At 40.5% G+C, this 25661-nt stretch overlaps 1 protein-coding gene across 1 annotated transcript in view; it reads left to right on the forward strand.

Moving 5' to 3' along the window:
- ATP13A5 (ATPase 13A5) overlaps positions 1–25661 on the forward strand; it is a 110233-nt gene that overhangs the window by 24824 nt on the left and 59748 nt on the right. The window contains exons 6-9 of the mRNA XM_087439409.1: positions 4454–4523; positions 7130–7264; positions 17599–17671; positions 18610–18738. Of these exons, the coding sequence (XP_087295535.1) occupies positions 4454–4523; positions 7130–7264; positions 17599–17671; positions 18610–18738 (407 nt within the window). The remainder of the gene's footprint in view (positions 1–4453; positions 4524–7129; positions 7265–17598; positions 17672–18609; positions 18739–25661) is intronic.

A 25661-nucleotide genomic window follows, 5' to 3' on the forward strand; every position in this document is an offset into this window, starting at 1 on the left:
GGAAAGGAGCAAGGAAGGGTTTGTTGGAGTAGAGGAGAGATAATTCACTCATTCTTCTGGAAGCCAATAAGATTGTCTCAACTCTTAGCATTCAGTTAGAAGTTAATAAGTTACTTAAAAATATGACAGTTTGCATAGGGCATTTAATAAAAATTAAACAGACCACTGAGATCAACATTCTCTTTTTAATAAGCTAGATTTGTCAGACCCATGGTTCTATGGTTCTGGGTCCACTGAAAGTATGAAATCACTTAACTTCAACGCCTTGTTTCAGAGCAAAGCCCTATGGTGATATCAGTAAGCCTGAGTCCTGGGTCTCCCCGGTGAGATCCTGCCTGAGATGTCTCCGGACCCACCTCTACTCCATGCCCTCCTGGTCCTCTGCTCTCCAAATCCTCATGCCTGAGAATACTCTGGGCACTTTCCCAAAAGAGCTGACTGGAAGCACCTCACTTGAGCCTGACTTTCTCTGAGGCTATCAAGAAATAAGCTTTAAGAAATGAAAGAAATGGACAGGTCACAGATGAGCACTAATATGAAAAACTAAAATGACTTTTATGTCTCATGTAAAATGGAGCTTCTCTGTATAAATGTTTCATTAAAGTATAGAAGCAGGTTCAAGCACTGCTCAAATAGAGATTTTTTTCCCCCAGAAAGCAATTTCTCAAAACATGCCAATCTTATTATTATTTTTAATGGGAGGGCTCTAAGACCAATATACTTGTTATGCTATACAACCATACCCAAATCCCAGCAATTGGATGCCATATATTTTTTTTTTCCCTCCCCAAAGCCCCAGGATATAGTTGTATATTCTAGTTGTAAGTCCTTCTAGTTCTTCTCTGTGAGCTACCCCCACAGCATGGCTACAGATGGACGAGTGGTGTGGTTCCGCGCCCAGAAACCAAACCCGAGCCACCGAAGCAGAGCGCACCAAACATGAACCACTAGGCCATCAGGGCTGGCCCTGGATGCCATATTCTATGCATCTATGAATTTCTTGTGTCTTCTTTCCTTTATAAAGCAGGAGTGTTAGGGGAATGAGGGATTGGGTGCCAGAATCACGTGGGAATTTTCTAAAACTATAAGTCTACTCCCTAAAAATTCCAAAGTTCACGGAAGTAGGTCATGGCAGAATCCCCTGGCTCAGCATTAACTGTTTGCAAAACTGCAAGTCTCCCTCCCTGCTGAGGATTCTATTAGTGGCTTATCAGGGTGGAGGCACAGTGGTCGTGTGCAGTGAAAATGCTCACCAGTGATTCTGACACGGTCCTCCTGCCTCCTTGAGGACCCCCACTCTGGTCTCCACTATCTGGAGCCTGAAGTGCCTAACACACAACATATTCTCAACAATTATTTGGTGAATAAATTGATACATGAATGAATGAATTAATGAATGAGCAAAAAATCAAATTCAGAAAGGTCATAGACCATCCCCAAAAGATAGTCTTCCTAGTCATTCATGTTTGGTTTTTCAGAAATAAATATGTTCCAGCAGATTTACTAATATCTGATGATCACAGAAAACTTCAGTGATCCTCCAAGTCAAGCTCATCACCAGTGCGGAAATGCCCTCCACAACTTCCCTGTGAGGAAATTCTTCAATCTCCTTTGGAGAGAGACCTTCTACCTCCAAAGCAGTTATTCTCATAATGACTAGTTCTGACTATTAGACAAGTCTACTTAGTTTTATTCAGCCTGTTTATTAACCCGGAATAATTCTAGGGCCTCTTTTCCCTGCCAGCTCATCGGATTTTTAAAGTCAGGGCACGTAATCTCTTTTATTCCTTGGAACTTTTCCTCGCGGGACCCAGCTTCAAGCTTCGTGTTCCTTCTGGTTGCTCAGCCGTTGGTCACTGTCCTTGAAAATTCTGCTGGGCTTATGCTGAGACTGAAGATGAGTACACAATCCCTGAACACACAATACTTTTTGGCAAGAGATCGTGATAAAGATGAAGCACCAAGGGGCATGCCAGACTTTCATTTAACCAGGGCCTAGATGAGCCCTAAAGAGGGCAATCTACAGGCAAGCGTTTATCCTCTGGATCTCAGTCCTCGTGGGCTCTGAGTGCCTCTCCCTTACTAGTAATATCAGAAACCATCTCACCAGACAAGGAAAGCCTAACAGCTTCGGGCGCTTGGCTTGCTCCTTTCTAAACTGACTTTGCATAGCCTGTGCCCTCCTGTAGTTCTACAAACTGGGTTTTCAGCCTTCTTAAGGGAGAGAGCATTCTAGACTTGGGTCACAAAGGTCCTCATTAATTAAGTTCAATGTTTTGGGCACATTCTCTGTGTCGGACACTGTTTCCCTAGATGCTAGAAAGCAGAGTTAAAAAGCTCCATCTCTGCCATTAAAGAGGGTCTAGGAAATTTGGGAAGAAAGACACGTAGCTATATGTTACAATTCAAAGTTGCTAAGAAAAAAAAGTGTTGTTGGAGGAGAGAAAAATCCAGTTAATTGTTCCGTAGGATTGGGAAGGACTTCAAAGGTGGCTGCCATGTATTGAGAACTTGTCACATCCTGGACACTTGTACTAAATGCTTTATACATTTATCTCATACACTACTGATAGCAATTTTATAACACATATATTGTCAAACCCATTTTATAGATAAGGGGACCCAGGCTCACCCCTCATTCATCTATCCATTCATTTGCCAAATAATTCTTGAGTGTATTATAGGTATTAGGCCCTATTTTAGGCATTCAGGATATATCAGTGTCCTCTAGAAGCTTATATTATAGTGGAGGGTAGAGTCTATTGTTTGCATGCTTATTAACGTGTAAAAAATAAGGTGTAATTTCAGATTATCAAATACACTATAAAGAAAAATGAGATAGGTTAAGGAGATAAAGAGAATCTGAGCTGGGGGTCCGGGTAGCTATTTTAAATAGAATTATTAGTGAAGGCCCCAGTAAGGAGGTGCTATATGAACAGAGATCTGAATGAAACGAGGAAGGGAGCCATGCAAAGATGTGGGGGAAACTGGTTCCAGGTAGAGGAAGCAGCAAATTCAAATGCTTAGCTGGTTTCCAATCCAGGTCTGTTGGATCTCAGATTTCTCAACCAGTTGGGTCTGTTGTCAGATTTGGTTCTCAAAGACTGAGAAGGCATTTACAGCGTGCAGAATGTGGGAAGGGCATTCCAAGCAGAGAGAGAGAGAAGACCAAGTTCAGGATCCTGAGAAGTTCTGACCGTTGGCCAATAACAGGTTATTTCCACAGATTCTGGAAAAGAATCCTGAACACCAAAGTGGCTTGAGTTATGGTCTCTTCCCAATGGGATGTTTAGGGACTTGTGAAGTCAAACAGCAGCACATGCTGTTTGACCTGTCTGCTTCCCAACATCTCTGAACCTCAATGTTCTCACAGCATGGAGTCAGAAGACCTGACCCTTGCAAGCAATAATTGTACTTGGAAAAGCATAGCTTGAAGTCAGACAAACTTGGGCTCAGCTCTCCGTTACACCTTAGACCAAAGATCTATCACACAGATTTTCGCCGTTGGTACTTACTGAGGGCAGAGTGTGAAGTCGAGTCACAGAGACCATGGTGTGAAGCCTGGCTCTGCTTCTTTCTAGCTCTGAGACTCTGGGAAAGTTATTAGTTTATCTGCACTTCAGTTTTCCTTGCAATAAAGATGATAATATGAAATCTCAGAGGGATAATGTGGTGATTAAAAGAGATAATGCATATAAAAGGTTAAGTGCAGCAGTTTCTGACACTGTCATCTCTGCTTAAAAGTTACATTGTCATGACTAATATCAGATATATGCACCTTTGGCAAAACACGCACACTGAACAGTCCTTCTCATTGGCAAAATGGGGATATTAGCCCTTTCCTTTGGACTACTGTGATGATCAAATGAGAGAATCTTTTGTGAGAACTTTGTAAATTGCAACATGTACAAATATGAAGTCTTCTTATTGTAATGTAATATGTGTGGATTTACAAGGTGTTAGCCATGAAGACCATATATCTATCATCTTTCAGTTCGTTGGCTCATTCATTCATGTATTTGTTGAGTTCTTATACTAAGAGCCTGTCCTAGGTGCTGGAGATACCAAGGTAAGATAGACATGGTCTCTAACATCAAAAACAATCTAGAATGCCTGTGAATTCCAGGAACATCTTCATTTCTGTGTCTTTTTAGCTGCTCTTAGAGTATAATCAAATTATTTTTAAAATAACTCAAAATGCCTTTCTAACTTCATTTTGACTCTTGAGTTGTATGGTACTTAAGATATTTTGTGACCAGAAAAACCATTTTGTCCATCATACACTGACTTTCATTTTAAAAATATATTAGTATTTTAGGATTTGCACATTAATTTTTAATTGAAGGCACAAAATCCTTAAAGAGTAGAGAAGTGACTTCCGCTTAGTTTAGCCTGTACTCACTTATCAATGAGCTTGTAGGTGTGACACTAACAGATGACCCATCTCCTCCAGAAGATTAGTGTGCGGGCCCAATACCATTGAGGTTGAAATCGAACCCATATGGAAGCTGCTTGTTAAACAGGTAACTAGCTGTTTTCTTTTCTTTTTGAAAAAAAATAATTTCTATCTTTACTTTTCACTTCCTACTACTCAGGGGAATCTTAAACAACACATGGACACTTTGATGTGAACAAAATCCGGGTTTTGTGCAACTTCTTTTTGTTATTTCCCTGTTGTCTTCACTCTACGCTTATCCTATCTATTGAGGTGGGGTTTTTTTAATAAATATATATATATACATTTTGTTTCAGGCTTTCTAATTGGTCCTTTTCAATCACCACTTGTTTTAAATTCAAATCTGCTTTAAAAATCCCTTCCTGGTGTGAGGAAAGCTTCCTGTTTCATAATCTCTTCTCTGTTTGTTTTGTTTTCTTATGTTATTGATGGTGGTCGTGGTGGTGAGGAGCGCAATGTTATTACATCTGTGATCTCTTTGAGATTTTTATATTGTTCTATTATTTACATTTTCTTGAGAGTGACTTCTTCCCTTGTTAGCTTTTTTTTTTTTTAAGAATATTTTCTTTGTGTGCTTTTAAGTCATTATCATTTTTTTTGGTAAACTTACCTTAAGCAGGACGTTCCCCCTCCACTTTTCTCTCTGTGCTCACTCTCCCTCTTTGATGGCTCTGTATTGACCACTTACTGGTCCCCATGGGTCCCCAGTTCAGAACCGGGACTTAAATTGGAGATTTGGGCTCTGTCCCACGCGCATCTGTTAGATGCAGGCCCTGAGCCAGCCTGGGGCTTAGCCAAGTTCACAGCAGCATGGTAGGATAGAATGGACTCTATTTTCTCCCACTCCACCCTCTGCTGGTGGTTGTGACTTTTTTTAGCTTCTGCTCTTGGGGAAGGGAAGCCCACTGCTACCCCTGTTTTCCTCTGCAAGCTTGGGTTTTGTCCCCTGCCATTTATGGGACACTTTCTGTCTTATTCCCCCTATAACTGAGCTCCTAGCTGTCTCTCTCCAGTCCTTGTCTGGAAGCCAGTAGACTGATCACGTCAGTCCCCACTCAATGCTGTATGTTTCTAGTCTATTTCTGATCTAGAAAGATGGTCGTTTTATTTTTGAGCATGGTCATCTGTTTTTTTAAATAAGATTTTTATTAGACTTTTTTCTTAGATCCACAGCGAAATTGAGTGGAAGGTACAGATTTCCCATATACTCCTTGCCCCCGCGTATGCACAGTCTCCCCCACTATCAAAAAGCCGGCAGCTTTCTAAACTTTTTACTCAAGTACATTTTCAAATTGTCCAAAGACATTCCCAGGTGTCAATTTGGTCTATTTTGAAAATAGTGCTGGTATTTTCTGGCACCTGTTTACTAGTGCTTTAGCAGAAAAAAAGGAAGTAAAACTACTTCTTCACATTTGGTTTCAAAAGAATTTTGAATAAGGGAGCTAAATTAATTATGATGGTGTTCTTTCTTCTACGAGAAGTATTTAACCAATTTTCTACTGAGTTTATATAAACTCAAAATCGTATTATCATTAGTGCATAATCTACAATTAGAGCATTTTATGTCAGGCAAACAGAAGAGCTATAATTTGTAAGAAAAGCGAGTTGCAATGGAAACAATAAGAAATGTTAAGGAAAAAAAGCTTTTTTAATATACAAAATATATCTAAGGGTTTAAGAAACTCTTAAGACATAGCCTATTAACTTATTAACCAAATGTCAGTTCATTTTTAGGAGTAAAGTAGAAGTTTATTTAATCTGTTAGAGAATTATAGAAAGTAGGGGTAAGAAAGAGCAGCAGTATTTTAGGTAATAGTTCATCTAGTTCATAATAATCATAAAGAGCACTTCACCAAGAAAAGAAACCTTGTTTCGCTCAGATGGGCTCTTTAATTCACACTATGTGTGTACGTCATGTGACCTTCCCTAGCTCCCTCAGGTTGCCCTCTCTGCTATCACCATTAATAGTAGAGTCAGCAGGACCAAAATGGGAGAAATGAGAGAATAAAAAAAGTTGAAGGTATTACACAAAAATACCTGCATGGCCACCAGCTTTGTGGCTGGTGATACATTCTGCCCATGATTTTCACTGTAGGTTTGGATAGGACCTTCTCTTCACTCTTCCTCCTATTCAAGGGAAGGCCCACTCTGACGACTAAGTCTCAGAAGATCTTGCTCAGACCTGTGACATAAAGAGTATGTTATTTTAAAATTACGTGGATAAAACTAGAATCTTTAATTTTCATCGTACAACTTGACAAAACCTGAAGCGTGTGATTACGTGACAAAGAAACCTGCAATAAAAATGTTTAAAATTGAAGTTTGTTTTAAAAAAAGACTGAATCATGTGTCTCCTCCATTATGGGTAAATCTTTTTAAAAAGGTAAATTGGTGGATTTTTGTTATTGGTAAAATATTGTCGAAAATTCAAAATAAATAAGGACAATCAATTTGTGGGCATGGCTCTGAGTGCTTAGAATAATTTTGCTTCCATCGTATCATATCCTATTTGCTTGACACTGTCTCCACCAAAATTAATGGATTTCTAAGTAAATATTAGAGGTTGTTGTATGTTGTAAAAAATGGGAAAAACCATTCTATAAAGAAATGATATTATCTTGACTGCTACTAAGGTCCATGCAAGTGACTTAAATGCTGTTTTTGTATCTGCAGGTTTTAAATCCATTCTATGTCTTCCAAGTCTTTACCCTAACTTTGTGGATGTCTCAAGGTTACATAGAATTCTCTTTGGCCATCATCATCTTGTCTGTTATCTCCATTGCCCTAAGTGTGTATGATTTGCGAAAGGTAAGAGCTGAAATCACAGTTGGATTCTGTTTAGCTTTTGGCTGCAAAAGGAGCAAAACCTAGGGAATTTCCATTAAGAGCAAGGAGTTGCTTTGTTAAACATAAGTCATAACAAAAAAAAAGCAAGGGCTTACTAAATGTGGGATCTCAGGAAGAGGGCTTCAGGAGTATCAGGGAGATTTAAATGTCTTTGCAAACTCTGATTATCAACTGAAGGCTGCATTGAATACTCCATTTAGAAGGACTCAGACTGTGTCTGAGTATGGTGGAAAAGATGCTGTGATGGATTAATCATGCTAGCCATAGTTTTAAAAGAATGAGGTGCAGCATCCTAACCATGCATTTTAGTCAAGACTCTTTCAGTTTGCAGTGACAGAAACCCAACTTGACGTAAATTAAGTAGCTTATAAAAGCCATTTCAGGGTCATTCTTACTTTGGGCATGGATGGATCCAGGTACTCAAACAATAATTAGGAATCTGTTTCTCTTTATCTTTTAACCCTGCTTTACTGCAGTGCTACTCAAAGTATGGTCTGCAGACTGGTTCTGGCCTGAAGACTATTCATTATCTGCCTGTGATAGAATAAGTATGACTGAACTCGAGAGTAGGCATTTATAAATTTTTAGAGCAATTTGATACTACCACACCATCCAAGCATGTGATTGCTTTTCTAGTGATTATGGTTTGAGAAATAATGTTTCACTATATATGGTCTTTATACCCAGATAGAGACTCTCTATATACTGACAAAGATGGCCATAGAATAGTTTGAGGTACATGTGACCTTCAGGGCCTATGATCTCAAATGAAGAGAGACATCTTCTCTTTACTAATGTCCATATTGTCGGGGGAGAGGGAGAATCTCCCTCTGCCCTTTTCCCTAAGGTTCTTATGGCTGGGCAAATAATCAACAAGACAGGTTAGCAGGAGAAAATAATACCAAGTTTAATAACATGTATACATGGGAGAAACTCAGAAATGAGCAACTCGTCCCTCTGTCTAAGCTGCTTGCTTAAGTATTGCAGCTAAAGGCAAGGAACGTGTTGGGGATGGGTAGTGGTCTGGGACTTCAGAGGGCAGGAAGACAATTCTTTTCGGGGTCATCTATAGATAATGTGGTCAGGGAGAGACAGAGTTTTTGATAAAATAGGTTTGGTGCCTTTCCTATTGTAACCTCTATCCTACATTATCTTTACAGCCATCAAGATAATAACTCCTTCCTGAAACAAATCTTTTGTTTTAAATTCTTTAGGCAGTTTGGGAGGGGAAACTCAAATATTCTTCCTGAGTTCTCTGAGTCCTTATTGTCTTCAGCTCGAAATAATCCGCATACCAGAGTGGTGCCTCCTGGGGTAGCTTGCCCTGAGCACCATCAATATCAATATCCCCAAAAGATCCTGGTTGGGCCAGCTGGAAGCAGAAGACAGCAGTGCCTACATACTTTCATCTGCCTCCAAACCCTCTTTCTTCAAGCTCTTTTAATTCAGCACTTCAATCCATGTTCCTTCATGTTGCAAGATTGCTATTTTCCCTTGTTCCTAAATGTTCTCCCCTGTGGACTCCAATTTAGTTTTCACTAGATGCGTCATCTGTCTCTCATGCAAGCACAGTCTTAATCAGAAAATGGTTTTTAAGAGCCTCCCATTTCCCTTCACTCCTGAACCCCCTCTTAGGCTGTCCTGCTAATTCCTAGACTCTTTTGTAATGCAAACTCTTCTCACTGATGAGAGATAGTAAGTTCATAGTTTATAACTTTTCCCTCTCTCACCGACATTGTCCATCTTATAGCCATTTAAAACCTTCCTTTTTAAAAAAATCAGTCTTATAAATGATATAACAACACATTCTGAAATAGAATTTAGCTGATTATTACATAGACCCTCTAAGTCTCAGCTCCCCACAGCACTTTTCTAGAAAATGTTCTGCTACTTTGTTTAAGATTCATCAGACTGAATCATGAGGCACCCCCAAAAGGATGTCTCACTGGATTTGATGCATACTTTTGCAAACTTGACTGTGATATTAGCTTTTTAGACATGAGGGGGCAATGATACTTGTGTCAGCCCGTCAACTCTATTGAGCTGTTGAAACCACCAAGTCTCAGACTCCATCCTTCATTTGGAGAGGAGGAAACTAAGATACAGGGAGCTTGTTCCAGGTCATCAAGTGGATTTGTGACAGTCAGGGCTTGTGGCTCCTCATCAAAAGAAATTCCTCTGTATGTGCAATATTTCCTTAGCAGAAAGCCCTTTCCAAAGTAGCACCATAGCTGGAGATGAAAGTCTAACACAGTGTGAGAAGAGAGATGAATTCTAGCTGTCAGCAGAGTAAGCTCTGGGCACGTGTCAGTTTTTTCCAGACATGGAGGTGTTTAAACAAGCCTGGCTGAAAGAGAATCTTATTCCTACGCAATGTCTGTCATTCAACAAATGTTAGGTCTAATATTGGCTTTTTGTCTGGTTTCATATCTTGCAAATTTTGAGTTATGAAGTGTTTGATGAGAAATGAAAGAAAGGTAATATGTATTTAAAGAGTTAGAGAACAGGATCTAAAAATGAAAAGTTAAATGAATGGAGACACTCTGAGCTAGAGAGTGACGACTAGAATGGCTTTATTTGTTTGTTTTTGTGTTTTTGGCTTTTTTTCCTAAAATGAGTACCCGAGTGTGTTTCTTCATGAACTAATTTAAATCACAAAAATACTAACAGTGACCAGTAACCGCCTTTCATGGTGGCAAATCCTTTCTGTCTGGCTGCCAAGTCAGGGGGAAGTGTGGCTGTCCTTCTGATGACCCTGGTCATTTGAGCAAAAGCTTGGAAATAGACACCAGGACAATAAAAGATCTGACACATTCTGCTCAGTCACAGTAGGAAATTACAGTGTCCCAAACTTTTCCCGTGGTCCTTTGAGAAAGGTGTGTAATGTGAAGCCCCCAACTCGAATTCTAGTTTCCGGTTTTTGAGAAATCTTTCCTTTGATAGAATACCTAATTTGATACCTGCAAGCCACTCATATGCCTTCTGGCTTAAGTCGAACATCAGTGAATACAGTTCCTCCCCCATGTGCTTCAATCTATTAGGAAGACACCTACACACAATCACCCAAATATCTCCTCACAAACCATCTCAGTGTTCTGAGGAAAAATACAGAACACTCTGAGGACTTTTGGCGGGATGACCCTATCTAGTCAAGTTCAGATCTCCCTCTTCCTACTCCTGTTTGTGTAACTTGACACTATTTGTTACTTGACACTTTAATCAGCTTCCTGATTTATAAGATGTGTGTGTGTGTATGTGTGTGTTCAAGGTTATAGTTGAAAGAAGGAAATGAAATAATGAATTTGAGGTATGTATGTTCCTGGTACATAGTAGGCACTCACCAAATGTTAGCACTTATCATCGATGTTGCTGTCTTTATTATTATTTCTGGAATGGGGAAAGTAGGTTATGGAAAGATGGGAGGGGCACAGAGATTGAAAGGAGGAGCCCTATAATTTGAGCAAAGAAGTAACGAGAGAACATCCCGGGACAGGACTGCCAACAACCACTGACTCACTCACTGTGTGACCCTAGGGACTCTCCCTGGGCCTCAGTTTCCTCAGCTGTAAATAGTAGAGGTTAAACTTTGTTTTCTTAGGTCCCACCTTTATAGAATTCTAACGTTTTGCTGGGGTCACCAATAAGGCATGAAAAAGAGCCTTTGAAAACTTTAAAACACTAATAAGAAACTTTCTGGCCACTGGAAATCCAGAAGCATGTGTTGTAGACTGGAGTCAATTCATATAGGACCCTATTAAGCATTGGACTGCCTATCTAGATAAACTACTCAGTCAGGATGGGTACAAATAATAGAAACCTATTTAAACTACCTTAATAACAAAAGGGACCTATATTATAAATATGCACCAGTCACTCATGGGACCAGAGGACATAAGTACAGAGGGACTTTACCAGAGGCTGGACCCAGGAACTTGGGTTACTCTCTCTACCCAAGAAAACTTGGGTTTTCTCTGGCAGGTATGGAATGTAGTACGCACGTATTTTGGGGCAAGCGCCCCGCCCTCACTCCTCTTCGCTGAGAACTGGGCACACCCAGCGCTGTGGCAACCTAAAACTAGTTTGCTTCATGTGGCTCTCTCCTTCTATTGGCACAGTTAGTTGGAACAGTGGGCACCTGGCTCCGTGGAAACCAATCCATCAATAGGGGTGATGCCAACGTATCTTTTTGCCTGGGATGTGGTCTGAGAAATGATGCATAGCTAGGAGCAAGGTGGCCACCCTTGATTCCCGTCATGGACAAGAAGAGAAAAAACTTTTGCAGAGAAAGAGAGCAAAAGAATGAACCAAATACACAGTGAGCCAGAGAGGAGCAAGACAAAGCCCAGCAGAGCTAGAGAGAGTCACCTGCTCCTCACAGCATTTCCATCCAAACTTCTATTTGGAGCCTTGGGACACCTGGCTGCACTTCCCACCTTAGGTTTCATGAGACTTGCCTGACTCCTCATAAATTCTCATCTTGTGCTTAAACCAGCTTAACAAGTTTCTGTTATTTGCAGTCAATGAGTCTCAAGTAAATGTGGTGTTACTGCTTGTCCATTATGCCAACTAGAAGGTTTCTGCATGTTTCCTTGACTTAAATACTGTCTTTGTCCTACACATTTCGCATCTATATGTTTACGACAAGTTTCAGTCACTCTTTTAAAATTCCTTTACAATGTCTGTTTCTTCATTTGGAACTCAGATATACCCCTCTTTAAGGAAACCCAAAAGAAATATAGAAATTCCTGTGTAGGAGTTAGGGGAAGGGTTGTAGAAAAAATTAGGTTTGATTCTACACTTCAGAGGGCAATGTTTTTGTAAGAGAATTACTCGAGATTCCCGAGCTCCTGACCCATTAAATCAAAATATCCGGGGTAATAACAGGAATCTGCACTCTCAACGGTTTCGTAACTGGTGGTTGTTATGCATTCTAAAGGCGTGAGAGCTATGTTATAGGGGAATCCAACAAAAGACAAATTCAAACACCAGGATTCCAAATATGTAATTTATTCATTACTGTCATCATCGGCTGAAGATACAAGTTCATAGGGAGGTTTATTTTTTTGTTTTATTAAAACAGGATCTTACCATGTACATTAATCTGGAACTTGCATTTTCTGCTTTATAATATATGTAATGGGCATCCACCAAGTAGACAAATAATTCTAAATTGTGTTTTAAAATAATGGTGCGATATTCCATGGTATACCATAATTTATTTAACCATTTTCTTATTTATGAAAAATAAGGCATTTCCCCCCTAATTTTTACCCCTACAAATATATTGAATTAAACATAACTATACTATAGGTATGTCCTCACATATTAGTGTTTGCATTTTTTTTTTTTTTTAGCAAAGCAGCCAAAGCCAGGTTGCTGACTCAAAGGATATGTATATTTTGGATGTTAATAGATGCTGCTAATTTATTTTTCCCAAATTAAATAATTCCTTCTCCCACCAGCAACATATGAAAGTACCCACTGCCCCAGATCCTCACCAGCATTTCATTTTGTATATTTATACTTAAAATTTTTCAATCTAATACATTTTTTAAAATTATTTCTCACGGATATTTTAATATACATTTCCCTGATTACTAGTGAGATTAGACACATTTTCCTTTGTCTAAGAGATTTTCATTTTTCTTTTCTATTTACTATACTTTATATCCATTATATATAGGGAAGTTTTATTTTTTCATCTTTTTTCTCTTGACCTTGACTTTTGCCAGACATTTAAAAATGTATATGGTCAAATAGGTTTCTTTGGGCCGGCCCGTGTCTTAGCGGTTAAGTGCGTGCGCTCTGCCGCTGGCGGCCTGGGTTTTGATCCCGTGCGCGCACCGACACACCGCTTCTCCAGCCGTGGTGAGGCCACGTCCCACATACAGCAACTAGAAGGATGTGCAGCTATGACATACAACTATCTACTGGGGCTTTGGGGGGAAAAAATAAACAAAACAAAACAAAAAAAAAATAGGTTTCTCTTTTCTTTATGGTTTCTGGGTTCCCGTTTTGCTTATAAAGATCTCCTCTTCCAAAATTTGATATTCCCTGTTTTTTGTATTTATAATCTGTTTAAATCCTTAATGGAATTTAAACACTCAGCTTCTGCATCTTAACAGAATCCCTAAATGCCTTTGCTCAAAACAGTGACTGAGATGGAACTTCAGACTTGATGGCAGTATTGCAAAAGACATCTTTAAAAAGAAGAAAAGGAATCAGAGGACAGACATTCATCCCATTAGCAGACCATATTTGCTAATAAAAGCTTATCTGACCCAACCTGTAAGGCATCTTGTAACACTATACAAAATGGGCCAGTTTCCTGAAACTGGATCTTTGCAGTTTAAATCATATGTCCTCAACAATCAGTATCTGTCTAGCACTTTACAGTTTACAATGGGCTCCCACATCCATGACGTATGTGCTAGTGTGGGGCATGGCAAACTGTAAAATGACACACATATGATTGTTTATCATCCCACCACCTGCGAGGGAGGGACAGGGCCATCAGGGAGGGGCTCACCCAGTAGCAGTGGCTATAGACCTCAGCCCCGGGTTTCCTGACTCGAAGTTCAGTACTACACACTGCCCCACTGAGCAGAATCTCAAAGTGACCTGGGAGCTTTCTTGCAGCGGTAAATGATTGTTTGATAATTTTATAACAAAAAGCAGATTTGGGGAAGGGGGTTGGCAGGAATGGAAGAAGGAGCATCTGCCACAATCTCTAAATCATCCTGTTGAGCCACGTTGAAGTTCACCGTTTCACTGAATTAAAGACCTAGCTAAACAAAGACACGCTTTTGAAAACTGGAAGAGGAGAGCTGCTGGCAGGAGTGGAATCTGCATCTATTCTAGTCCAGATCATGCTGCATAGAGAGAGCTTACCTTGCCTGAGCCAAGAAACACCTGCTGCAGTCCCTTTCTGACAAGTCTGGTGAGGGTATAGGTGCAAACTTTGCCACTCAGTTCTATTTACATTGAGCTGTATTGCACCCCCCATTGCTGGCTCCACGGCGGCTGCTAGAAATAGCACTGAGTGTACGGGGCCCATAGTACTTTGCCTCCAGTCGTGGCTGAGCCGGGCTCAAGAGAAACCTGAGTTGATGCTCTCATTACTCGTCTCCAGAGGAAATCCAGCCACAGCAAACACAAGGACACACAGCAACTGATGCTGAATAATAACAATATGCAAATTAGACTTGGAAACTAATCCTGGTCCCACTGAACAGGGACTGAAGTAACCAGAGGGGACCTAATGAAAATCAGGCAGCGAGCTTGGAAATCATGGCAAGCATCAAGCACTTGCTTTCTCCTAGCTGGTTGGTTGTCATAGAAACCCGTGTTTGTAGAGTTTCTGAGTACATTAGCTCAAAGAGGATGCTTACGTTATCCTACTCTAGTGTTGTTAGGAGGAGTAAAATAATTCAGTTCTATTAAATAGATACTTGCTGAGGGCCTACTATGTGATAGACCACAGGGATACATAGATGAATACATGGTCCCTTCTTTGAACTGCCTGACTTGCAGGAGAGACCTGACAAGAAGACAGCAAGCTGTAATGGAATGTGATCAGTACAGTAACGCAGGTGGAAACACAGAGAGCAGAACAATTCATTCTTCCTGGGGATATTAGGGACTTGTGGAGTGGAGGTGACATTTGAGCAGGGCTTTAAGTGAAGAATCAGAAACTTGCTAGTAGAAAACCAGGGGGAACATTCTGGGGAATAGCTTTGAGCAAAGGCATGGAAGCATGGCAGGCTACACAGAATGCCAAGTCTGATAAACAAATCCAGCTTTCTGCCATAATGAGTTTTGAGAATTACAGTCAGGCATTATTAACTCCTACTTCACTACTTCCAAATGTGTTGATTATCCTCCTCTTAAGCTAGGCTGAAGTTATCATGGCATTGATAAAGAGAGTTTGCTAAGCAAGAAAAGAACTTAAAGAAATTTATAAAGAAGGATGTTTATCTTCTCAAAGGAAACAAGCTGTTTTCAAGCACTTGGGGAGAACATATTCATCAACAGAAAAGGCTTGAGAGTCAGACGAGTTTCATTGGGTTTGATTGTTGATCTTAATCCTTAGTAAATAAATCATTGTAGGCAAGCTACTGGAGCATTTTGAAGCCCCTGTTTTTTTGTTTTTGCTTTGTTTCTATTCATTGGGGATAATAACATTTTCATCATAGGATTATTTTGAGGATTAAAAAATCAAGCACTATATTCCAAGTGCCTACAACAGTGCCTGGCACATAGTAGCTGCTTAATGTTCTAAATTGCTTAAAAATAATAATAATTTGAGTCTTTTATATACCCTAGATATTTCGTCTATGAAGCCTTAGGGGTTATGAATAAATCTCTGATATGCAAAATAAGTCAATATCATGTCATTTTAGAGGTTTAAGGGAAGTTGAAAATGATCCAATTCAATGTCATCTCTTTACAGAGGAAACGACTAACATATAAGGTGAAATTTCTTATAGATGAGTACATGGCTGATTAGGTGGCGAGCCTGACCCACGACTCAGGAATCTTGACTGAATCCAGTGTTCTTGCCACAGAACCACGGCTGACTTTCTCACTATTATCCATCATTAAAATGGAGCCCCAACAGACAAGCCTCAGGAAGTCAATTTATGGCAATGAATATGTGCCAACAGTAATATCACTTCTTCCACTCAATTAGTCCAAATGATTGAAGTTTACCTTTTCATGCAAAACTGAATTAAATAATAAATTGTTCTGTATAAATATTAACACTAAATTCATTACGTTCTCTCAAGAGGAAAGCTGCATAATTGTGTGTAATGCTTGTCTCAGCCTGGTGACATTTGTAACATTAAGAATCGTCAACAGAACAGATAAAAATAATTTACTGTAACATCTAAGAGGAAATGTTTTATATCTGAATTACATTAAGCTATGTTTAAGTACTGTTGACAGTATACAGACCTCTCTACTTAAAGGTATCCAAGTAACTGACATCCATACAGAGAGGGACAGTGCCTTCCAGGGATGCTCCAGCTAGCCCAGCATCGCACTCCCTCCGACTATGGCGCCCCCTACAGTCATATGGGGAACTGCATGGACAACATCCCCTCCCCACCTGCCTTCCTGTCTTCTATTTCCTCCGCTTTGCGCAAGTCGTATCTCAATGAATTCTACCTCAAGAGAATCTTTCCACTTTGCATTATACCCTCAAAGTGAAATAAGTCAGAAGGAGAAGGTCAAATACCATATGATTTCCTTCCTTAAGTAGTAGATAATAACAACAATAAACAAGCACATAGGGACAGAGATTGGATTGGTGGTTACCAGAGGGGAAGGGGGGAGGGAGGAGGGTAAAAGGGATAATTCGGTACATGAGTGTGGTGATGGGTTGTAATTAGTATTCTGGTGGTGAACATGATGTAATCTATGCAGAAATAGAAGTATAATGATGTACACCTGAAATTTTTACAATGTTATAAACCAATGTTACTGCAATAAACAAAAAATTAAAAAAAAAAAAAAAGAATCTTTCCAGCTGATGTACTCAGACAACTGTTTTTTCAACAGCAGCTTTCTTATTAATCATTAACACTCATTGAGCTCTTACCATAGTAATGAGTACTATCCGAAGGGATAGCTAAGATGAGCACTAACTAACTTAAAACAACCTCATAAAATGCAGGCAGTTATTATTTCCACTTTCAGAAGAGGAAAAGGAAGTTAGCTAAATAAATCATAAGGGGTAGCACCAGGACTCCAAACAGAGCAGAGTGACTCCAGCATGCAGACTCTTACCCAATATGAAAATCCACCAGTTTGTAAAGGAGGAAATGGCTGTTCCACATACAATCAAAACAATGCAAATATTCACAGGCTCTTACAATGGAAAGCCACTTACAGATCAAATTCAGCTTTGTTATTTTACAGACAGGGAAACTGAGGCACCGAGAGGGGAATTAACCTGTTTGTGGTCTCATTCATCCCCAGTCTAATCGTGCATCCTCCAGAGGTGAAGCCTCAGTGCCTTAGTTTGGGTCCTGGGGGTGGGGTCAGTGGCTGGGCATTATTTTTCTTGGGATTGAAATAGCATTAAACATATGAACATATTTGCTGCTGCTAATAGGGGTTGGGTGGGGTAGAGGCTGGGGCAGGGAAGCAGGAATATCAAAAGTGGAACTTGAGTCTTTGCCCAGAATCAGCTTGGCTGTGACAGCAGACTTGGCATTTACTGTATTGAGATTGTGTGGTTTTCGGGATATGGACCGTCTAATATTTAAATGTTGACTTTAAATTGGTAGCAATCGGTTAAGCTGCACAACCTTGTGGAGGATCACAACAAAGTCCAGGTTACAGTTATGGTAAAAGGCAAAGGTAAGTGAGATGTTCTGCCATCTTCAGCATCCTAATATTTCAGGGTGGAGTTGTTCTCATTTGTTATTGATTATTAGTCAAAGAGAAAAAAGTCTTTTGTGATTGGGTTCAGGACTGGGGCTAAGGTGAGGCAAACAAGGCATCTAAGATGCAAAATTTAGAGAGGCAAGGATATGCAAATTCTCACCTGTTCCCGGCAGGACCCTGAGAGAGATCGACTTGTTGAATTTCGTGCCCTCGGTACCGTGCTTGCCTCACCCTCATCCAGCCCTGATTGAACAGTTTCTACCCAATGTCTGGGTTCCTTCAAATTCCCTCTGCCCTACGTATTTCACTTGCTTGAATGATACTGGGTAAGCCTTCTTAAGGCTTTTTGATTTGCCCAACAAACCATCGCAGACCCTACATCATACATTTTGATCTGTAATCTGGAACCCAGGCCTGAATGAGGCTTGTAGATGGCTGTCTGGACACTTGCCATTTGCTCTGAGTTAGTCTGGGTTGGGGTGGCCATGGCTCCCTGCAAGGAGTAAGGAGCTGTACCCTAGGGCAGCTGAAGCTGTCTGGAGGGTTTACACTAGGCCCCACTCCAAGAACAGAGTGTGACACAGAGGCTGGGGAACCCAGGCAAAGACAGTCAGCAGCAGCAAAGGGGCACTTCTCCGTCGACCTTGAGTATCTTCTGTGGGCAGAACGTTGTCCCAGGTACTAGCATCAAGATGGGATCTTGTTGCTGAGGTAACCTTCTGCTATGGCCCGGGAACCAATTCCCTAATCCTGGTTCTCTGGGAATTTGCAGTCGAGTGGAAAGGCGCTGGAGCAGGTCAGCATGCAGGGTAACTCTTGGCCAACAGGTTGATAAGAGTTCTCGCTCATTTTCATTCTTAAGCAAAAACAGAAAAAAGTCAGCTAGTCACGGAAACTGTGCTATCGTGTAGGTTTGCAGGAGCTGGAATCCCGTCTCTTGGTCCCTGGAGATATTCTTATTCTTCCCGGAAAATTTTCATTGCCATGTGATGCTATTCTGATTGATGGAAGCTGCGTGGTGAATGAAGGCATGCTCACAGGTAGGCAGTTGTCATGGTGCTTCCTCTTTCCTGCTCAACATCTAGGCCAAGCGTTAGCAAAGCAGATCAACATCAACTCATCTGCTTTATACCAGGATCATGCTAAGATGCTGAGAGATCGGGGAGGGAGACACACCCAGCCTATTCATGCAGGTGGAGACTCAATATATACAGACAGGAAACATTTAACAATATAAGAATCAAGCCACAATAAATACGAAACTAGAAGAAAAATCTAACACAACATGTGACTAATTAACTGCCTGAGGGATGGGGTGAATATGGTGCTTTGGATTCAGAGGGTGAGAGCACTATACTGTTTGTTGCACAATCTCTTGATAAATATGAGAATTGTTTCCATACCTATCCGAATAAAACACAACCCAAAACCACCAACTCTCACAGTTGGCAGAGTGTAGAGATTTTCTCTAGCCCTGTACCCTATAGATGGAAAACTGAGCCCCAGGTTCCTCTGGAAAGGAGACTGAGTTGACCCTTCAGGGAAAAGCGGTGTAACAGTTCTCTTCTTCAGAATCGTATCTCTAGTTGATCTCACTGAGCAGAAAACCAATTTTCTAGTTATGGTTGATCTGTCCTTGTTCTCATTTGTACTTTGGAAAGTCCACTTGAATTTGTGTCATCAGTAAGGCATTATTTATGAAATATTCTTTAGGCAAAAAAAAAAAGTGCACAGGACATGGTAATGGGAGAAGAGACTACACAGCAACGCAAAAATAGAAACTATTTGTCTTTTGAGCTTACAAATTGTTGCATTTTTCTGTTTTCAAATGGCTAAAGACAAGAAACACACACACACACAAAACTTTTTAACATCACTTAAATGTTAATGGAGTCATTATCTATTCCTAAACTGTTCAACACAAGCAGCTTTCACATTAAAAATGGGTCTGCTTAATTTAAAATTGAGACAAGAAAATGTAGTAAACATAACTCTGTTCGATTTGATTACAAAATACCTCTTTAATGTGTTGAAATCTAACTGCCTTATAATGATAGTGATGGGGATTTGCATACTGATCGCATCTTTCATCCAGAATGTTGCCATAGTACCCACTGTGCAAACCTCAAGCCCGAGAAAAACTATCCCCTCCACTCAAGGGCAGAACTGTCTCCTATTTCCCAGGAGCCTGCCGATGAAGAATGGCTTCTCTGACTGGCGACGGGGAGCATGGCCGTGAGAAATCGGGGGAGAACTGACAGCAGTGTTTATTCCCCTGGGTCTACTGACTCGGGTGCCCAGTACTTGCCTTGATTCTGAGGAAAACTCAGTGAGTTCCCCAGAAGTAGAACTGGCAAACAATGCTGCCTTTGAACAAATGTGTAAAATTGACCTAAACTGACCTTAAATATTAAGTGGCTTTTCCTAGGTCTGTTTCTGGAAAAATAAAGTCACCAGCATTCGTGTCTATGTAATCTAAGTACTGATAAAAGTCAATGTTAGAGATAGACACATGAAACAGAAATACATATATTTCTTTTTCATTAATTTCTTCAAAAAGATCCAAGTACCCCATGCTCTAAATATTACACAACCTACGTAGATCCTCCTGCTCACATACCTATTTGTGGAAAGGATCCTGATTGAGCAATCAGGTTAGAGTTAGGTTCCTGAGACTGCACAGGTATTCCTAGAGCATTTGTCCACAAATGTGTCTCAGCTGCTTTTGTCCCCATGTGCAAAATTGTCCTTTGCATATATAGAAGTCTTTATTTATGTAAGAGGAAAAATAGCAAATACTCCTGGCATCGCTATAGGAATAACTTTTATATCTCACTTCATCATGGCATAAAACCAAATAAACTAGGAGCTATTATAATACCCAATTTATAGATGAGGACACTGAGGTAAAAAGCGACCAGGGATGCTTAGCTGGCAAGTGAAAGAATCACAGTTAGAGGTGGCGTTTGCTCCCAGAAATGAGGGATCATAGGAGTGAGGAGAAGGATTCTAAGCTGGGTGAAGCCACTGTCTTCAATTTTGGGGCCTCGTCACCTTTTTCCTCTACTGGGTACTCTCATGCATAGCGCATGCCCATTGTAGGGTCTTCCATCTCCTCATCTCCTTGGCCTCATCCTATTGCCAAAGCTCAACTGTGCAAGAAACTTAACTTTATTTTATAACGACGCTTAATTTTTATTTGGGCTCCAAATTTTGCCATCCTTGAAAGTATGCAGTGTGAAGTATCTGGTATAAGACAGACAGTTATCTCCATTGATGAGCAGGTCCTCCAGATCCTAGTCTGGCTCCCTAGGGACAATGTTGGCTAAAGGAATTTTCTGAAGAATATTCCAGATCACTAATAAATGTGCAAGGCGTTGGGGAGGGGGATCTTGTCTAGGACAGCTCTTCTGTCTGTTGCTCTCACTCTACTCTGGGCTTGGGAAATTTGCCAAGCCTGTACACCTGGAGAAGAAGGCAGACCTAGGTGCCTTTTGCTCTGAGTTTCCACAAACTTCTAGAATGTTTCCATGCCCTACTTTGGTGCCAGCCTCTTTTCTCAGGGACACACAATATCTAAGTTTCCTTTGGATTTTCTTCCAATTCCCAGTCCAGGGATTTTTATTTAGCTAGAAACGTAGTAGAGGGAAGGCATGGTGAACAGAACAGCTTTGTTCTTACTCTCAGGTGGTCTCTAAAATTCATGATCAAACTTATGAATGACTTTGAAACTCAAAAGCCAGTTATGGACTCCTCTGTCCTTTTTTTCTGCCTCCTAAAGCAATGATCCCCTTCAAGTTCTGGCTCCTCACAAAGCCGTCAAGAGGCAAAAGGGAATACCATGGGGGAAGTCTATTAACATTTTGAAATTTTCTCTTGGCATAATAGCTAATTTTTCTTAGTTTTTATATATATCAGGTACTGTGCTAACATTTTACATAAGTTATTTCATTCAATCTCCAACTCTATAAGATTATAACTCTATAATCTAAGGCCCAGAGAGCGTAAGTAATTTTCCTAATGTCGCACAGCTTTAAAGGAATGGAGCTGAGATTTGGGTTATTTGTTTATTCATTCATTCATTCATTTCAAAAAGGTTTATTACCCCTACTATTGAGCAGACACTCTACTAGGTGCTGGGAATATGGCGGTGAACAAGGCAAGTAAGATTTCTACCCTCATGGAACTGACATTCTAGCAGGGAGACAGAAAACGTGAAAATAGGTAAATGACATAAATTTCCAACAGTTATAAGTTCTATGAAGAAAATAAAACGCTCAACCCAGGCATTTTGACCTCAGAGCCTATGCTTGGAACTACAGTAGTCCTCCTTATCCACGATTTTGCTTTCTGTGGTTTCAGTTACATGTGGTCAACTGTGGTTGGAAGATATTAAACAGAAAATTCCAGAAATAAACAATTCATAAGTTTAAATTGCGTACATTTCTGAGTATCCTGATAAAAGCTCCCTCTGTCCCGCTCCATCCCCCTCTGTCACCCTCGGGACATGATTCATCCCTTTGTCCAGAGTATCCATACTATATACGCTACCCACGTAAGGGGACACTACTGTACTTGCCTTCTCTTTGGGATTCTCTTAGGGATAATTGTGAGAGAGAGGGTTAGATTTCACTCTGCCACAATCCTCTTCCCTCTCCCTCTACTCATCAGAATTACTGATTGAATTTACATGTATGTGTGGGAAGTATGCAGTGATCTGATTTGAACACACAGGAATTTCCTTAAGTGGCTATTTCACATTTATATCCAGTCAGACAAGCTGATACTCAGTTGATAGGTCAGACCTTTTCCTCTCTGCCTGTTTTCCTTTCCTCCTCTCTCTCACTCTCTTCTCCTTTTCTTTTGTTTATTCATTCATTCATCCATTTATTCCATAAAGGTTCAAAAATGCCTGCTATGTGCCAGGCACTGTGTTGTGTGTTGGATTCACCCAGATGAATGGAAATGACCCCTGTTCTCAAACAGTTGACAGTCAAATGGTCCCAGAAATATAAACAAACAGGGACATAGCATTTCAAACACTGTCACCATGAGGAGCATCTGGTTCATTACAGACAAAGAAGATACTCTCCATTTCACAGCAGCCAGGATCTCCAGGTCCCAGAAGCCAACTGAACAGTTGATGATGAGTGTACTTCCTTCTGAAACCCTCTCCAGTCTACTTAGACCTCCAGACTTTTGTATGTGAATCCATCCTTTTGTGGGATTCCAAGAAAGGCCGGGTACAAGACTCATTAATACATGAACAGTGTCAAAGAGACTTGAAAATCGTCTCTGTGTAAAATCATCTGATTTGAATGTTATTTCTGGAACATTCTCTCCAAATGACTTCTATCTCTGGTTGATCAAATACCGGCCTGCTCCCAATACCACTGTTTGTGTGTGCAGAAACGTACACTAATATTAGTCTAAGCGTATATTGTGGATTAATAAGGCAGAAAAACATTTGAAGTTATCTGTAAGTATTTGCCTTTACACAGGCTGATTTCAAAATAATATGGTACAATGATTCGGAGATTTGTCAAAAGGTTTTATCCCTTTTACAAAGCCATTTGGAATGCAACAGATAAATCCACACAATGGATGAATATCATAATTTTAAAGAAATGACTTAGGGACAATGTTGGCTAAAGGAATTTTCTGAAGAATATTCCAGATCACTAATAAAAATTTTATAGCTTCTTGCACCTTAGGATGTAAAAATGCACCATGGTAGAAAACTAGTTTTGAAAAGCCAATCATAGAAAAACCTGGGTAAACATTTTTATTCAATTCATCCAGGCATTTAGCAAAAATATGTATTTTGAACCTATTACATACCAGTAGGGAAAATGAGGAATATAAAAAGTTATACATGTCAAAGTCCTTGCCCTCAGTTATTACCTAGAAGGAGAGAGAGAATCTAAATTTGCATAACTAAAATCAATATAATACTATTTCGGGCCAGCCCGGTGGCGTAGCGGTGAAGTGTGCGCTCCGCTGCGGCAGCCCGGGGTTCAGATCTGGGCACGCACTGATGCACCGCTTGTCAAACCATGCTGTGGCGGTGTCCCATATAAAGTGGAGGAAGATGGGCATGGATGTTAGCCCAGGGCCAGTCTTCCTCAGCAAAAAAAGAGAGCAGGATTGGCAGATGTTAGCTCAGGGCTGATCTTCCTCACACACAAACAAAAATAATAATACTATTTCCAAATTAGAAATAAGACATGTTATCTTACTAATTAACATTTAGCAAAAGACTGATGGAATTTTAAATTAATTCCAGTGCTTTTTAAATTTGGGAGCCAGAAGTGTTATTAACATTTTTATTTTGTCTCTGAAATGTATCCTCTTTGAACTCTGAACTACTTTTCTTTGTAGCTTAAATATCCTGTCTTACAGCCATCAGGGAAAGGAGAGGGACGATACCAGCAAAGGATGAGAGTCAATGACAGGATACGCAGGTGGCCTGGTTTAGCCGGAGTTTGTGTAGGGGAATAACAGCCAATGATGCTCAGATTGTGGTGGTTTTGACGATCTAGCAAGAGAGTTTGAGCTTTATTAGTAATGGCAATGGGAAAGCTTAAGGACTTTTGATTAAATAGTGAGATGATAAAAGGGGTCTTTGATAGGATTCATCTGGAAGTGGTGTGGGATGACTAAGGCGAGCAGGGAGCTGGAGGGAAGAGACCAGTTAGGAGGTGTGACCAACGTATATACATATATTGGTCTCTGCCCCTGGTTCCTGGTACAAAGCTCCTAACCTTGTAATTTCCTGAGTGATAAGAGCACTAGGAACATCTTTTGTTCTAATGAGGCGACTCTGGGTGAGCTCCTGGATGGAGGCTGGTCACCAGAAAGATCAAGCCATGATTAGAAGCTTGGAATTTTCAGCCCTACCCCCCATTCTCCAGAGAGGGGAAGAGAACTGGAATGGAGTTAATAATTGATTGTGCCTATGTGAGGAAGCCTCATAAAATCCCAATAGTAGGGGGTTTAGAGAGCTTCCAGGTGGGTGAACACATCCATATATTGGAGGGTCCCAACTCCCCACTCTACGGGGACAGAAGCTCCTGTGCTCAGGACCCTTCCTGTGTATCTTTTCATCTGGCTGTTCCTCTGTATCTTTTGTTGTACCCTTTAATAAACTGGTAAATGTAAGTGTTTGCCTGAGTTTTGTGAGCCATTCTAGCAAATTAATCCAACCTGAAGAGGGGGCCACGGGTACCTCAGATTTATCAGTCAGATGCACAGGAAACAACGTGGATTTGCAATTGACATCTGAAGTGGGGTGGGAGCAGTCGTGTGGGACCGAGCCCTTAATCTTTAGGATCTAACGTTATCTCCAGGTAGATAATGTCAGCGTTGAGCTGAATTGAGTTAAATTGTAGGACAACCAGCTGGTCTCGTAGAATTGCTCATTGTGGGGAAAAACCCCACATATCTGATGTCAGAAGTGTTGTGAGTGTGGTAGCAGCGTGAGAGTAAAGGAGAAACACAGGAGGAAGGACGAGAGGTTTTCTTGTAACTCAGGAGGTCAAGGCAGGTTGTGGTTGAGGTACTTATTCATAAGAAAGATTTATTGATTCCACTGCAGCCTCAAGTTACCCAGGGCATGTATTTGCACTTCAGAGAGCTAAACAAATTACAGCTAATCCACTGTTAAAGCAACCACCACGAGTCAGATAGTGATTGCCAGTGAAACCATTGGGACCTAGATGAAGATTCCAAGAATGACTCGGTGAGGCAGGCTCACAAGGAAGAAGCAGTAGGAGGTGAAGACTTATTCCATGAGAGGGCAGAGTATGGGAAGAGGAGATATCAAAGATGCTTCTGAGATCGGAAACCAGCGACTCAGCAAAAGAGTGGTACCATAAGAGAAAGAAGAGGGTCAGGAGGAAGTTTAAGGGATGAAAATATTGATGTAGATTTTCGGTATGTTGAGTTGGAGAAGGTAGTGAGA

The sequence above is a fragment of the Ceratotherium simum genome, chromosome 15 (genome assembly GCF_057802395.1).
Source record: "Ceratotherium simum simum isolate JZ-2026a chromosome 15, ASM5780239v1, whole genome shotgun sequence".
Taxonomy (NCBI): domain Eukaryota; kingdom Metazoa; phylum Chordata; class Mammalia; order Perissodactyla; family Rhinocerotidae; genus Ceratotherium; species Ceratotherium simum.